The 15,964-nt window shown below is 38.9% G+C and overlaps 4 protein-coding genes across 5 annotated transcripts; 1 reads left to right on the top strand and 3 right to left on the bottom strand.

Moving 5' to 3' along the window:
- Positions 1-1,123: 1,123 nt before the first annotated feature.
- Positions 1,124-4,407, bottom strand: LOC137123719 (claudin-4-like). Its single transcript, XM_067497870.1, has 2 exons — positions 3,165-4,407; positions 1,124-3,024 (listed from the first exon to the last, which is right to left on the bottom strand). Exon 2 carries the CDS (start codon positions 2,828-2,830, stop codon positions 2,162-2,164), a length of 669 nt encoding a protein of 222 aa, XP_067353971.1. The 5' UTR covers positions 2,831-3,024; positions 3,165-4,407; the 3' UTR covers positions 1,124-2,161.
- Positions 4,408-4,527: 120 nt separating this feature from the next.
- Positions 4,528-5,881, top strand: LOC137123718 (GTPase IMAP family member 7-like). Its single transcript, XM_067497869.1, has 2 exons — positions 4,528-4,695; positions 4,809-5,881. The coding sequence occupies exons 1-2, from the start codon at positions 4,674-4,676 to the stop codon at positions 5,657-5,659; spliced, it is 873 nt and encodes a 290-aa protein (XP_067353970.1). The 5' UTR covers positions 4,528-4,673; the 3' UTR covers positions 5,660-5,881.
- An 890-nt stretch (positions 5,882-6,771) lies between these two features.
- On the bottom strand, positions 6,772-10,693 carry LOC137123716 (GTPase IMAP family member 4-like). 2 transcript variants are annotated; one of them, XM_067497866.1, is made up of 3 exons: positions 10,126-10,693; positions 9,870-9,941; positions 6,772-8,148 (listed from the first exon to the last, which is right to left on the bottom strand). In XM_067497866.1, the coding sequence occupies exons 1-3, from the start codon at positions 10,133-10,135 to the stop codon at positions 7,235-7,237; spliced, it is 996 nt and encodes a 331-aa protein (XP_067353967.1). In that variant the 5' UTR covers positions 10,136-10,693; the 3' UTR covers positions 6,772-7,234. The 2 variants fall into 2 exon arrangements, with proteins under 2 accessions (XP_067353967.1, XP_067353966.1); XM_067497865.1 differs by having other exon boundaries at positions 6,773-8,166.
- A 145-nt stretch (positions 10,694-10,838) lies between these two features.
- Positions 10,839-12,592, bottom strand: LOC137123717 (GTPase IMAP family member 9-like). Its single transcript, XM_067497868.1, has 3 exons — positions 12,448-12,592; positions 12,193-12,301; positions 10,839-11,888 (listed from the first exon to the last, which is right to left on the bottom strand). The coding sequence occupies exons 2-3, from the start codon at positions 12,284-12,286 to the stop codon at positions 11,035-11,037; spliced, it is 948 nt and encodes a 315-aa protein (XP_067353969.1). The 5' UTR covers positions 12,287-12,301; positions 12,448-12,592; the 3' UTR covers positions 10,839-11,034.
- Positions 12,593-15,964: the final 3,372 nt, after the last annotated feature.

Raw genomic sequence — 15,964 nt, forward strand, 5'->3', positions numbered from 1 at the left:
TTACGCTTTTTTTTTGTATCAAGTTGAAATAAACACTAGAACAAGCAATTGAGAGCTGCACAGTGTAGAGGTTTTGCTAATATGTACAGTTAAACAGTGTATGTGGATGTTTCCAACTGTACTAAATGTAGTTTTCATAGTTTTCCATTGAAATACTGCAGTGCACAAAAGGGCCTTAATCAAGAAGCTGATCTATTTGTTCCTTTCAAAGAGAAGCAGGACTTTGGCACAGTTCAGTTCAGTGAACATCTGGTATTTGTATGTCACCCTCTTGTGCCCTTAAAACAAGTCTAAATCAGCTCTTCTGTGTTGTGAGCTTTAGTAGGGAATGGGGACAAGATGTTGGCATCTGCTGTTTCATTTTCTGTAATAATGTATCCAGTGCCCACAATGAATAATGTGCAGGTTTTTATTTCCCCACATCTAACACACTTAAGAAAACTCAGACCACTGTACTGGCATGTTTAGAACTGAATGTTGAAAAAGCAACCAAACACTTAGTTGTACTTGCTTGAAGTGATGTCGGCCATGGTCAGAATGCAGATTAGGAGCTTCTTCTAACCACTAAAACAAGGGTTTTATAAAAGCTGCTAAACAGCACTCAGCAGTTTTTTCAACATGAATTTGTACTGCTCTTTATCGATAGGCTAAGTGGTGACATTACTCCACCCTCTTTAACTACACATAAATAATCAAGGTTGCAGTGTGTGTCATTCATGTGCATCAATTAGTCTCTGCTGCCCCCAAGTGCTTTCGGATCAGATTGTTGTGCGTTGAAACAAACTGGTGGTTTGAAACAAGTGTGCAGGTGTTTCCTTTTTTCACCAGTACTGATTTAAAATGTCCTTGACAGGTAACGTACATACAGTCTGAGCTCTGTCTGATGCTATTGTTTTTGACTTATCCCCCATAAGAGTTGATTGGTCTTTTTTTGTGATTTTTTTTAATAAGTATTTTTAATGCCCTAAAGTTTAAATATCTGAAATGGCCTTTACTGAAATAAAAAACAAAACTATTGTGGGATAAAGAAGTACAATCATCTTAAATATCACAAAAATAGGGAACAAACTGTACTTGTGCATACTCAATTTTAGCATAGGAACTTTATATCTAAATGGTAAAAGACAACAGTTGTGAAGAGAAGACAAACACATTTATTGTCTATAAGTGATTATACATCAAAAGACAGAACAGAAAATTATGTAAAATGTTCCTTAAATATCACATTAAAGTACATGTGTCAAATTAAGTCAGCTGTTACAGTAAGCAGCTAAAGCTAAACATAATTATCATTAATAATCTAGATAGTGTATCCGTTCCAAAGTTGAAGAAAAAACACTTATAGTGATGTATATATATACAGGCAGCTGATTATAAATTAAACTAGTCAATCCAGTCAGAAACACACAAGCTTAAACATTAAAAATATTTTCATTCAGATCAGCAACATTACATTGTTTTTGGTAAACTAGGTCAACAAAAATATTGCTGTAAATAATATCACTTTTTTTTTTTCGATTAGCTACACATATCTAAAGAAACTAGCTGTAATTCACAGACAATAGGAGTTTTTAAATAGGTACAAAAGGGTGCAGTGAAAATATGAACTACAGAACCACAGTAAAAATACAGATAACCAACAAAGGCCTTAATAAAATCATATGAAATATGAAGAGTACTTTTGATCAGAAAACCACAAAAGGTCAAAAATGTGCCAACAAAGTAAACAAACAATCACTGCTCTCACTGCCCACACACACTTTTTCAGTGAAAACACCAGCACACACGACATAAACTGGCCTTCTGTACACAGACCACCCACCCACACACACACAGGCATAGTGGAATTTAACAAATGTAAGTCATACACATTAGTAAACATCTAAATGTCTAATATCCTCCCACTGTTCATTTCAAATCCCACACTGACACAAAGATCATACATAATGGAAATTCTATTAGAGCCCTGTTGCTAGTACATTATGTAAAATGGGTAGTAAATCCAAATTGTTAAAGAAGACAGAGTTAAGGAGCAAACTCAGTTCCACAGCAAACACAAAGAAGGCTGACTAGATTGTGATTGATTGTGACCTTTCGGGCTCCAAAAGCTTGTCTGATGAACCCAAGTTTGTTCGCACCTCATAGGCCCCAAACAATTAGCTCATACAAAAGATTTTTCCTGTTGCTTCCCTTCCACTGTTGCCCCTGTATTTGGCTTATCCTTCGCTGCTCCTCCAAACACGGGCAGCCCTCTTCCTCCTGGTGGAAAAGAGCCAACATGCAGCAGAGAGCCCCCCAAAAGGAGAAGTACACTTGCCCCCCAGCCTAGGTAGAGTGCCGGTCCCAGCTCTCTCTTCAGAGGTGCTGCAACATTTGGATCATAAAAGTCCCTGATGATTGCATATGCTGTCCAGCTGATAGGCATCAGGTAGGCCACGCCAGCCACAAGGAACAGCACCCCTGCTACCCTAGCAAGCTGAGCTTTGGAGGCCTGGTTAGCATCTCCCATGCAGTGAGTACACTTGGCCCCTGCCACCCCAAGAATAAGGGCCAGAAAGCAGAGGAGCAGGGAGAGAACAGTGAGGCCCCGGGCAGCTTGTGCGGATGTGGCTAGGGCCAGCGTTGAATCGTAGGTTTTGCACTGGATTTGGCCTGTGGTCTGAGACAGGCAGTTCATCCACAGTCCCTCCCAGAACACCTGGGCAATCACCAGCTCTCCACCTACAAAGGCCGATACACGCCACAGGGGGGCGGCGCACACCAGCGCCCCACACACCCAACCCAGCACTGCCAACACCAAGCCCAGCATCTGAAGACCTGTTGATGCCATAATAACTGAAAAAACTCTACTTAAAAAAATTAGAGACAATTTTTATTTTCTTGTCTTTCTCAAGAGTAGGTGAGCGTTAGAAAAAGAATGTCCGGTCTTCCCACGCTATATTTTCAGTCATTCAGAAAGATGTCCACAGACTTTGAGATGTCCACTTCTTTTCCACAATTTGCTCTGTTTGGTGTATGGATAAACTGTGAAGAATGCAGTTTTCAGCAAATGAAGTATATAAAAATTTTACCAAGTAAAAATTAGACCAGTGAAACTGGATCCTGCTGAAATATACAGTAAACATGTCAATTCCACAGTTTTGCCAAAAGTTACTAAAACTTACTTCTCAGTGAGATCCACAGCTGTCGTGTTCACGACCCTTCTTCCTTGGTGGTGGTTGTATAAGTAGCGTGGGTCTCCCTGGTGTTATGACTGGCCAGCTTGTCCCTCTGGATCTCATACACAGCAGTGTGGGATGACAGCAGTGTGTAATACTCCATATTAAACACTGCTGTCACAGAGCTAGTTATGCAAAAAATGACAGCACAAGAACACTTTGTTGCAGACATTGTTGATTACTACAGTGTGGACAGAAATAAGGAAAAGGATGAAGCCAGAGGGATTTATACGAGACCAGACGCATGAGAACAATCCCTTTCCAAAGTTATTATATAGTGAAAAGTTATTTTAGTGAACACCATCAGGGTGTTCGGAGTTCTTCTGTGAACAGCCACTAGATGGTGTCAGAATAGTGAGAGCGGCTGTAGATCAGTTGGTAAAGGCAGTCGTCCACGGACCACAGGGTCGATCCCCGGCTCTGACTATACGTCGAAGTGTCTCTGGGCAAGACACTGAATCCCTAACAGCCCATTCCCCTGTGCAGTGCCAACATGAAATTAGGGAGGGTTGCATCGGATGAGCATCCGCCGTAACAAACTGTGCCAAATCAACACGCAGACAATATTCCAATGATCAATGACCGCTCTGGCGACCTTGGACTCACGGGATAAGCCGAAAGGACAAATAAAAAGTGTGTTCACTGTCTGGATTTTCCTCATTGCAGAAAGAGATGTGCAATTACCTGCCTAGTAGTATGTTTTCCATAGTACTGAGGCCAGCAGCAGAAAATTAGTTTATCACCTGACTTCCGCTACAATGCAGGCTGACAAGTCAAAGACTGCAAAGTTTTTGTGGGGGTTTTTTTGTGCCTTTGTGCATAGCATCCTCTCTCACTTCTTGACACACTGTTGCCTGGGGCTGCACGACCAGCACCATTACGTTGTTGTTTACATTGTAGTTCTATGGCCCAGGTTTACTCCTTTTTTACACACCACAAACATGTTTTTGCCTGTTGTTTTGTAACTTAGTCCCCTGCACTGAGCTTTCCCTCAGTTGTCATTAAATTTTAATTTATCTCTATTGTCTCATTTATAGAATTTCCGCATGCAACAGAACATGGAGAGATGACAACTCCATTCTATTGTGCAATTCAGTATTGTGTAATATCAACAAAAATTCTTAAAACCTATTATATCAACAAATAGAACACATCAATAAAAAAAACTGTTATTGACCAGATGTCTGGTTTAGGTGTACAAAAAGGGGGCGCATATGAGCAGTGATGACACATCTAGTTTGAGAGGGCGGAAGCAGTTGCTCTGCTTTTTTTTTTTTAACTCACAGCCAGGGTGAGAAATAAAGAGAGTTTCGTTTTCACGGAAATGGGTAGAAAGTAGATGAGAGACCGTGCGCAGAAGCATGCGCGCGCACACACACAGAGTGAGTTGGAAATTTTCACCGAAGCTTGTGTAGTTGGGTCAAATTTTACCTCGGTTTCCTGCTATTTAACAAAATGGGTTTAAGCTTCACTGAAGGTGAGAGTCTTTACTTTTGTGTGGACATGTTCACAGGCTCTTTATGTAACTTCTGTTATCTGATCAAAAGCAAAGAATTCAGTTTAAATGTTTCCCATGGCTTTTTTTTACAGACTCCCACCCTCCAGTTGTCCATGACCTGAGGATCGTCCTGCTGGGGAAGACTGGGTCAGGGAAGAGTGCGACAGGAAACACTATCCTGGGCTGGGAAGCATTTGAGGAAGATTTTTCTTTATCTTCTGTGACACAGATAAGTAAAAGAGAAACAGCCCACTTTAATCAAAGAACCGTGAACGTCATCGATACCCCGGGGATCTTTGACACATCACATACACAGGATGCACTGAAAACAGAAATAGAGAAGTGCATCGCGCTCTCCGTCCCAGGACCCCATATATTCCTACTTGTGCTCAGACTGGATGTACGCTTCACAGACGAGGAGAGGAGAGCAGTCAAGTGGATCACAGACAACTTTGGAGAGGAATCTGCCAAGTATACCATGGTGCTTTTCACTAGGGGCGATATAATCAAGACAAAGTCCATTGAGGAGCATTTAGTCCAAAATGAGGATTTCAGGAAGCTCATCACTGATTGTGGAGCTGGGTACACTGTGTTTGACAACACATGCAAGAATAACCGCACACAGGTTGCTGATCTCTTCGAAAAGATAGACAAGATAGTGCAGGTAAACGGCAACCATTATACCAGCAGTGTATACGAAGAAGCCCAGAGAAAGCTGGCGAAGGATGAATTTCTCAAAAAGTGTGGAAAGACTCTGACCACTACAACTTCTTATTTGTTAATAGGAGCAGCAGCAGCAGCCCCTACACGGGCAGGAGCTGCACTTTTATTTACTGCAGGTGCTGCTGTAGCAGCAAATGCACAGCCACTTCTAAAGGCTGCTGGTGCAGGGGTTTATAATTTCATTGGAAGGTGGCAGACACCTAAAACAAAGGAGAGCTAAATCAAGTACACATGTGATGTGTGTGTTTAAAACATTTACAATTCAATTGCATTACTGTACATTCCTTCATATTTGTGGCAGCTTGGCCTAATCTATCATAATGTTTGTCATCATCCTACAGTATGACAAATCTTTCAAATATTAGTATAACACGCTTTTATCCTTTATAATATGATTTATTCGTGTAATTTCTGGGAAGAAAATAAAAGATCATGACGAAAACTGTTGTTTGGTGTAATTTAAAGTCTTACCACAAATCACTTATTAAAGCAAAAATTCCCATTCGGGGTGGATGCATAAGCCGACGCTGACCCAGCCATAGTTACGCCATAGTTACCACCTTGTGGTACCTTGATTTAAATGTGTTAGATGCCCATTTAGCACAAATGTGTCAGACAGTGATATTGCAAAGGTCTGATTTACATTTTCTGATTCAAACTTTTTAGTCTGCCCTCTAATGCTGAACATATTTTAACTTAATAGAATATATACAAACTAAAACTATATTTAGTTGTCCTAGAGTCTATAGAATAGACACTACTTCATTATACATAGTTTTCAGTTTGCAAAATAATAAGACCCTACAAATGTTTGGCCCACCTTTGTATTATTGTATTAAACTCTAATAAACTGTCTGATGAGTTACAATCTGATCAGTTATAGTCTGATCAGTTGTAATCAATCATATTTTGTCATTCATTTATTTAGTTTACCTCTTTGTAATAACATCAGCCTTAATATGCATGAAGAAATTAATATGCTGGTCAAATCATTCCTATTGTGTCAACCAATTTTGTGCTTGGTGCATATTGACACAACAGCTTGTATTTTCTCACTGTGTTTGAACAGTCTGTAAGAGTTATTTAACATTAGATTTCCACTCACCAATTGAAGTCTATGGTAGTTTTTCATTCGTGTACATACAGTTTTTGAAGAAATAGCATTTGGCTTGAGGATATTTTGTACATCGACCAGCCCCCACATTCCCATTGTAAGGCCTTTATTCCTTATTTTGTAGCTGGTGTGTGCTGGCAGTGATGTAATGGCAGTTTGTGGCTTGCTTTGTTACAAATATTTCCTCACTTCAATGCTATTGGTCAGTGGATGTTTACCATTGTCTCTCATTTCCTTTAGCCAAGTAAGCTTATAATGTTACTAATAATAAAGCGAGGGAAACAGCCCATTAGGAAGAGCAGTTCGTCTGCATAAATATTTTATTTGAGAAATAGTTCCATAAGTTATGAAAGTATGCAATGTGTTTACTATATAAAACAATACTGTATATAAGTTAGTTCTTAAAAGCCAAAACATATCTGTTCAAATATAACTAATGAAGTGGGGTTCATATATAAGGTCCAAACAATAAATGAGTCAAAATAAAATAAAGAAAAGAAAACAAGCAATGCGTTTCATACCGTTTGTTTACTGTCAGCATTAAATTCACATACTTCTGTCAATGCAACGTTGTGTCAAGACTTTATCATTTTGGAAGCAATAATTGCAAAAATAATACCGCATTTCAAAAAACATCTGCTGTACAGTACATTGAGATAAACATGTCCTTGTCCCTTGTAGTTATACGGGGCTGTTGGCTTTGGCCTTACATCTTATGTCCTTCCAAATACACATGGCAGCTAAACCACACAACACTCCCAGGACGAGCACAGGAGCTCCCAGAGCCAGAGCCACTGTGGTGTTAGCTCCCACTGCTATAACCATTCCAGCTAACACCAGTACGACAGCAGCACCTGCAGCCACGCGTATATTCATCTTTCTAACCTTTTTCTTCTTTATTCTCTCTTTCTCTTCCTTCTCCCTCTCTGCATCCCAGATTTTCTTCTCCTCCTTTTTCTTCTCTTCTTCCTCCTGTTTCTTCCTCTCCTCCTCCTCTCTTAGCTTCCTCTGGGCTTTTTCATACATCTCGTTAGTGTAGTGTTTCCCTCCATTGTCCTGAACCATTTCCTTAATCATGGTTATCAGCTCTGTGACCTGTACGCGATCGTCTGCATCATTGTTGTTGAAGGCATGGTATCTGCGTCCAAATGTGATCGAGAGTCTCCGCAGCTCCTTACACTCCTTCAGAGCATTGTCAGCTTTGGCCTGATCTTTACACGTAAACAGCATAATGGTGTACATAGAGGCATCGTCTCCAAAGTTATCCTGGATCCACTTTACAGCATTTCTTTCCTCCTCTGTGAATCGAACTCCAAGTCTGATCACCAGTAGGAAGGCATGAGGGCCAGGCACCGACATCTTGACACACTCCTCTATTCTGGTTTTTAATTCCTCTTCTGTGATGGCCGTATCAAACAGACCAGGAGTGTCAGTCACCTGGACCAGAGTCCCGTCCACCTCCCCACTCTGTGTCTCACAGTGCTGGGTCACAGACACAGGGCTTGGGTCCTCTTTGAAGGCCACTCTGCCGAGGATGGTGTTTCCTGTTGCACTCTTTCCCGATCCGGTTTTGCCCACAAGGACAATTCGCAACCCTTTAGACAAATCTAGAGCTGTAACAGCAGCAGAATAAACATGAAATTTAGCCAAAATGTATATTTCTCTTTGATGCCACATTAGTTTGCACTGAGGATTTTGATGTTTGGTCTCCACTTGGATTGAAAACCTTTTTGACTGGTGTTTGTCTTTCCAAATTATAATTGTTTTTTTCTTTCCAGCAACTTCTTTAAAGGTCCCCTGTCAAGTTTTTGATCACTAGTGGTGCTATAGAGCAAGATTATTACATGTGGATCCCTATTATTTCTTTATTTATTTGTATCCTGTGTGAACGTGCTATACCAATGATTGACAGTGGCAGTGAGGCATGTAAGGTACCTTACATGCCTAAAGGGAAAAGAATACTGCAAGCTAGCAACATATCATGTCATTTAAACCATAATTGTAGGCACTTAAGTCTGAAAACTATTTGCAGTAACTAGTACTTCCAAGTCATAGCTTATAGGAAATAAATTTAATTTTTTTTTTTGTAAATTTCTGTGCAACCAAAAGGCTCATTTGTTCAAAGAGGAACAAATGAGCCTTTTTTTAACAGGCTTCTGTTAAAATTGCTATCTTTGACCCTATGAGGTGGCTGGTGCAACAGTTTTTCAATTTAAAAGTCACATTCCAACTGTGCAAACATAGTAGTTTGGGTGGTTAAATTAAAAAAAGGGAAAAAATCCCTTTGTCTTAGGAATCACCCTTTTCCCTTTTCAACAGCAACTATTTCACACCAGACTCAAATTCTAGTCTCCTGTGGTAAAACCCATCCATCCCTCCTTCAAACAAACTTTCAGTGGACTATGTTAAATACAGAGTAATGGTTTCATGTTTACTACAGTCACTACGTGTTGCCATGTCGTAAATTCATACCTATATGTTATCTATATGTTGGCCATTTTTGGCTTCTGGTAAAAATTACCTCTACAGTGGTGTTCTACAGGACAGTGTTAGCAGTATGGCTGCAAATGCTGCAAAATAATAGCCAAAGTCAACACCTAGTATAATCTGTGTTTCTTTGTATCTGGTTAATTGATAACATTGTAATGATTTACAGGGTTACTAGGGCTCACCAAATGGGATTAATACATGAACGAAGTGAATTATTACTGGTTCTATACATGTTTAACCCCTTCCTACAGGCAGGAAAAGGATTTTTATTTTCCTGTTTTAGATTTTTGCTGTCTCGTATGTATTTTTGTAATATCTCTAAGACATAAACACTTGACAGTTCAACATATTTGAAGCAGTACTCCTGCTGTCTTGCAAATACTTTTCTTTCTTGTTGTTATAGTTTAGAGGTTAGAGCAGTTTAGCATTCAACCATAATTGTCTGAGAAAGAGTTTCAGGGCAATTCCAACCAAAAATTGTTTATTAATATTTTAAAGTCTTGTTTTACAGTTTGGAAAAAACCCTTGATTTAGCAACATTTGTAACTACAGTCCTCCTGGCTTATTATAAAGAACATAAGGCAGTACAGTATTGACTAATAAGCAATTAGGCCATGTAGGCACAGATGTTAGTAAGTCATTAATAAAATAAGATAATTATTTCCAACAAATAATCACAAAGCATTAAGCAGCAGCTACAAAGACAGAGCTACACCAGCAAACAGAGCCATAATTTGTTACTGATGTGTTAACATTAGTCAAGTCACTACTTTATCTTAGACAGATTTTTATATAATGGAGAAAGGAACTGAGTAGTTAAGCTTACTTTCAAAGTTATTCAGACCACACCCATCAGATCGAGGTAGAGTTCTCTGCTTCTTTTCTCGCAGTGGAATTACTATGACATGAAGTCATAACAGTGAGACACACAAAAAAATTAATCATTAGACATTTACTTTACTGTATATCATTATTAAGGGTGTTGAGCGTCATCATTTCACAGCAAGTGCTACATCTAACTTTAAATTAAAGAATCAATGATTTTTTTCTAAAATTACTTCAGATACTGGAAATTCTCTTACCTTCAGCCATTTATTCTGATCTATATTTTCCAGATCCCGCGTGGCCAAATGCGTTTTTCCGAGCCTGAGCTGTGATCTTAGACAATCTCTGTGGCTCGACATTCACACTCGTTTTCTGGGAAACTTCTGGAAACTTGGCCCATGAACAGGGGGCTTCCTATTTCCTTGTATTGTCTTTAGGTCACATCTGAAAACATGAATCCATACAGAGGACTGCCTAGAGCCAAGCAAATATGCTGAACAGGTATGTATATGCATTGGTGGTGTGAGTTTAAAAAGAGTAAGTGTGACAGGAGAACTGCATGCCAAGCTTAAATGATAAATGTTATCATACTCCATGTAATAAGGACAGGTTGTTAAAGAGGGAGGAAACAAGAAAAAACTCATCACATGCTTCCATTGTTGATATTCTCTCCTTTTAACGTCAAGTTATTTTGACTATTACTGGTAGAATTAGGATCTTCTATTTCCATACAGGTCCAGAGAAGAGAAAATTGGATAATAGATTAAACTAAATTGCTTGGTATTTGGTGTTGAGAGTCTCAATCTTACATTAAAATGTGTCTTGGGTTTTTAAAATGAGGATCATTTGCAATGTCCACACCCCCTTTTTTGGAAAATGTACAGCCTAGTATGTCTCTGGTGTGAATAAATGCTAAATAACAAGAAAAAGCTGCTGCATAAACGACAAAAAATGTCATTAAAGCGAGAAGTGATGGCTACCAAACTTTATTGTTGTTTAATCACACATAGCCACATATAAACATAGACTTCCCATTTCCCAATAGCAAACAGAGCACACAGGCTCATTTCTCAATTTAAAGATTTACTTTGTAGGCATCTGAGTGGGACTACTGTTAGTTAATTGTTTATGCCTTTCCCAAACTTTATTTTTATGAGGTCCCATAACTACAAAAACATATCTATAGTGCAATTAAAGCCTCCAGTATAACCAAGTGCTCCAGCCAGTGTCATGAGCATGTATGAGGAGTAATACGCTCCTGCACCAAAAAGACCAACAGAAAGGAGAGCAATCTGTTTACACCTAGCGATCTGTTGCTCCTCCTTTCTGATCCTCTCTTCCTCTTCCTTCTTTTGTTGCTCTTCTTCCTTTTCTCTCCTTTTCCTCTGCTCCTCAATATCCTCCTGGGCTTTACGGTACATCTCATTGGTGTAGTGCTTTTCTCCAGTGAACTTCACCATTTTCTCTATTTTATCCAGAAGTTCATTGACCTGGTCTCTGTTACTCCTATGGGAATTGATCATTGAATGATACCTTCCCCCACACTGGTTTATTAGTCTTTGCAGGTGTATGCTCTCAGACAAGTAGTCTTCCACAGATTTAGCCTCCAACTGGTCAGCGTGTGTAAAGAGGACTAAGGTAAACCTGGAAGCATCTGAGCCAAAATTATCTTGCACCCACTTCACAGCTGCCTTCTCCTCATCTGTAAATCTTGACTTCAAACTAATCACTAAGAGAAAGCCATGAGGTCCAGGAACTGACTGATCAATGCACTCCTTTAAATTTACTTTCACATCTTCTTGTGTTTTGTTTGTGTCAAACAGCCCGGGTGTGTCGATGACAATGACATTCCTTTTGCCATTTATAACCTCTTCTCTGTGACACTGTTTAGTCACAGACTCTGGTGACATTCCTTCCTGAAATGCATCATCAATCCCCAGGATGGTGTTTCCTGAAGCACTCTTTCCCGCTCCAGTTTTTCCAACCAGAATGAGCCTCAGCTCTTTCAGATCAGTGGAACCTGTTAATGAAAGGTTAAGGTTAATGAAACAGTGATTCTCATTAACACAGTAATTCACTTCCAGAGGTGTATTTGTCTTTGGGAGGTGTGTGTGTGTTTAAATAAAATACATGAAATGTTTTCTATAGTTTGTCCAACTTTTTGGTTCAGGATGATGTTTAGTGAATATTAAAGCTGGAACACTTACACAGCAGCCATTACACACTAAAGCATTCTAACTGACAAGCAAATGCTTAAAAAGAGCATTTAAGGTCCCCATCTCCTACCCTCCTCCTGTGGCACTGTGGTATTTGATGTTACGCACCTTTGTGCTCATTCTGACTGTGAGCAGTTTGACCACATACTGTGACCAGCACAAGCAGGGTACAGCCTGGGATCCAAGTTTTTCCTCTCAGCATGTCTGTAACTGGACTCTTTGTCCAAACAAACAAAGAGTTACACAAACATGTCAAAGCAGGCAGAAATAAACAGAATGATTAAAAACAGAAGAATAATATAAATTCGGTCCTAAATTGTCTAGTAATGTAAATAATCAATGCGATTAAAGCATTGTTCTTACTGAAACAGACACTGTAGACCGTCCTCAGCTGTATAATGTGTTGCAGGTGTTGAGCTTCTTATGTGGCACAGCAAACACAACACTGAGAAACTGAACACGTTCAACATCATAGTTTCGTTTTCCAGACAAACGGACTTACAGTACAGCTCCCCCTGCGCCGTGACAGAGGAGGGAGCCCTCCACTGGAGGTAAATGAAATGACATAAGGTTCCTGTTGGACTAGTTGTGCAGCCAACATCTGGTTTTCTTTCTAACTTTTTTGGAAACGGGGAAACCCACTAACAGCATAAATGAAAGTCACACAACTGGGCTCACTGTTCTTAAAAAGTAATGGGAATTTTCAATTTTGTATGAGTAATAATCCAGAACAAACCTTTTTTTTTGCCTGCATGTGTATGTTGTAATATATGTTGTAATATATAATAGAGAAACCACAACAACAGCACATTCTTTCTTATTAAGGGAAATGAATTATTCAGGAGCTTCTAATCAGTCTATGATTTATCAGCCACAATTAGATCACTAACCCTGAAAGGACACAATGCAGACACTGTTTGAGATGGCTGCCACCACATAGGGTAACATTCACACACATCACTCTCCAGCCTCACTAGTTTTCTTTCAACGCATTTTTTATTTTAGGCAGCCACATTTCACCAGCTATGACCACACATTTTACATGTTAGATGTTAGGCCAAGTTAGATGTTATGCATTTAAAATGATCTTACATTGTTTGAATGGTTCACACATTTTAATTTACTGTTACACAAAACTTTTCTAACTTTGTCTTTGACTTGCTATAGAGGTTGAGGAGATGTCCTTCCTGGTGTGGTTTCTTCTTCTTTGTTTGTGGAAATTGCAAAATTTGTAGCTGATGGTGAAGGAGATCCTTTGGCTGAAGCACTTGCTCTGATGTCATTGGAGGAATTCAGGTTTAGTTACATTACTGTTAAGTTTTAGGTTTTATTTTATTTTATTCTTTTTGTATTAGGTATGTATTGTATTGTATTGTATTGGATTAGGAGGTATCTGTATAGTGACATCATATAGCTTTCATGATAGCCTTTTTGTTGCTTTTGTAGTTTACATTTTAAGTTTGTTGTCCAGATCTCAAAAACAACTAATAACAATGGTTTTGTTACAAGAGAGTTCAGTTCAGCTCAGCTATTGAAATGAACAGATGTGGACAAGAATAGAGACGGTAACTGGAGCAAAGGAACTTGTAGTGGGGACCGCAACAAGGAAGAAGGGAAAGGTTCAGTGTGTAGCTGTGGAGGCTCACGGTTTCTTACAGAGTTCTGTGGATTCAGCAATTGAGAAATGGGTTCGGTGGGTTTAGCCATACTTTGAGAAACTTGTTTGATGAAACTGTTTGTGAAATTACAGTTCGTAAACTTGTATTGTACAATTAGTCCTTTATTGGCTAAGTTGAGAAACGAATACAATAAACGCTTAGCGTTGGTCATACAACGATATCCGGAGTGAATAATTGTTGGATCATGACATACGAGTAATACTGCCTCTATACTTTTAGTTTATTCTTTCTTTGATTGATTTTTGCAATTCAAAAGAGAAAAACTAAACCCTCTTTTTATTTGTTTAATCAAAGATCCTGTTTACTAATTGCCTAACAGCCTGGTCCCTGACACTGTGTTAAGCAACACGGTGGCCTTTTGGTAATTTGTGTGTGCACATGTATGTTGCTTCTCCCCACACATAATATTTAAAAAATAATTTTGAGCTCTGTGATTTTTTTAACCCACACCTAACTACTGAAGAAGATTTCACACTACACACCACAAGAGTTTAGAGCCACATAAGATCATCGCAAAAATCCTTTTATGTACATTTATTGTTAATTATATTAAACTATATCTGTTAAGTTGCAATAGACACAATTACTTTAACAAGCATGAGTACAAGGACGAAACCCAAAAAAGCACATGGAGAACATAAAAACTGCATACCACACACCACTCCACTACCATGCTGCCATATTACCATGGACATTCGTTAAAGTGATGTGTTGAAAAAACAACAATGACTATTGAAACACAAACTAGAGTTAAAATGCTTTGAATACTATTATGGGCCCACAGTCAATATTATGCAGAAACAGATTCTTGAAGAATAAGATAGTATACCCTGTAGCAGAATAAGCAGCACTGGTCTCAAACCAGGTAAAGGGCTGCAACATTACTGTTCAAAGCAAGTGCCCTAACCTCAAGAGCACCTGGGTACTCCTTCAGCACAGGTACTATCCAATGCTGCTGTATTTACATTAACAAGGGCACCATTCCTAATACACATTCCTTTAATGAAATAACAATAATGTTGATGAAGTTCCAGATATGCAATGGAAAGTGGCAGTGACCCTCCTATTTCATACCATACAACAATGTCTCCCATTTCCTCCTTTTTTGTCTTTTGCTCTTCCTCTGCCTCCCCGTTTGTTCTCTCCTCTTCAATTTGTTCCTGGTCACTGTGGTGCATCTCACTGATGTAGAGTTTTTCTTAGCAGTCTTCCACCATTGTTGTCCCTGTGGACCACTGGAAGAAGACAGGCATCACTGATCTTAAAACTAATCAATCGCTTTCTGGAGGTATGTCTTTACCTCCCATGTTAAAGGACAAGTACATATTTGTTTAAGTTTGTCCTAAAACAATGGCCAGGTGCCCATATGAACACTGAAAAGATCTTAACACAACTATTCATCCTGTTCATCATAAATATATCTTTCCTTAAGCCTTCCCAGTGGTTAGGGGTCAAAACAGTTCTTATTTAGTATACAGAAATATATTTAAGCCATCTGAGTTTGATAAGCCAAGTGCATGTGTTCCAAAGTTATTTTGCTTATAAAATAAGTAAGGCAACAACACAATGTTTAACTTAAAATTCTGCATCAGTACATCAACGTCATGACTAATCTGGTAGGTTTATTATCTTTAGAAAAAAAATCTTTTTATGTTTTTGGTTAGAAGAAGGACTGTGGATTTTGAAAGAAGTGTCTTTTGGAGGGATCTCTTAAAAGCCAGTATTAACATGTGGCCAGATTCTGTGTTTTAGGAGACACTTAAAAATATGAATCCGTTTTAACACATTTACACTAACTTGATAAAATAAACTCAAACACTGGCGCCAGAAAATAGCTCAGTGTGACCTGTCTGCCCTCTACTGGGCATTAGGCCTCTGTTAATACCAATGTGCTCTTGCTCTGTGTGTTTGTCTTTGGTGCTGTTTGTTCATCAAAAATGTCATCTTCATATACACATCATGTGCGAATGTATTATACCTTTCTGTTGATTTTGGCAGTGAACAGAAAGGAGCTGACTGTAGATCAGTATATGCAGGTAGCAAACTGAAATCCCCACTTTTCCTCTTTGCATCTCTATAGGTATCTCTGTCACAAGTTTTACGTCATTATAAATAGAATAAACGGATTATGCCTAAATTATTCAGTAAAACAATTAGGCAATTTAGATAAAGCATAGTTCTTATATTAAAGCAATGTCATT

The sequence above is a fragment of the Channa argus genome, chromosome 3, assembly GCF_033026475.1.
Source record: "Channa argus isolate prfri chromosome 3, Channa argus male v1.0, whole genome shotgun sequence".
Taxonomy (NCBI): Eukaryota; Metazoa; Chordata; class Actinopteri; order Anabantiformes; family Channidae; genus Channa; species Channa argus.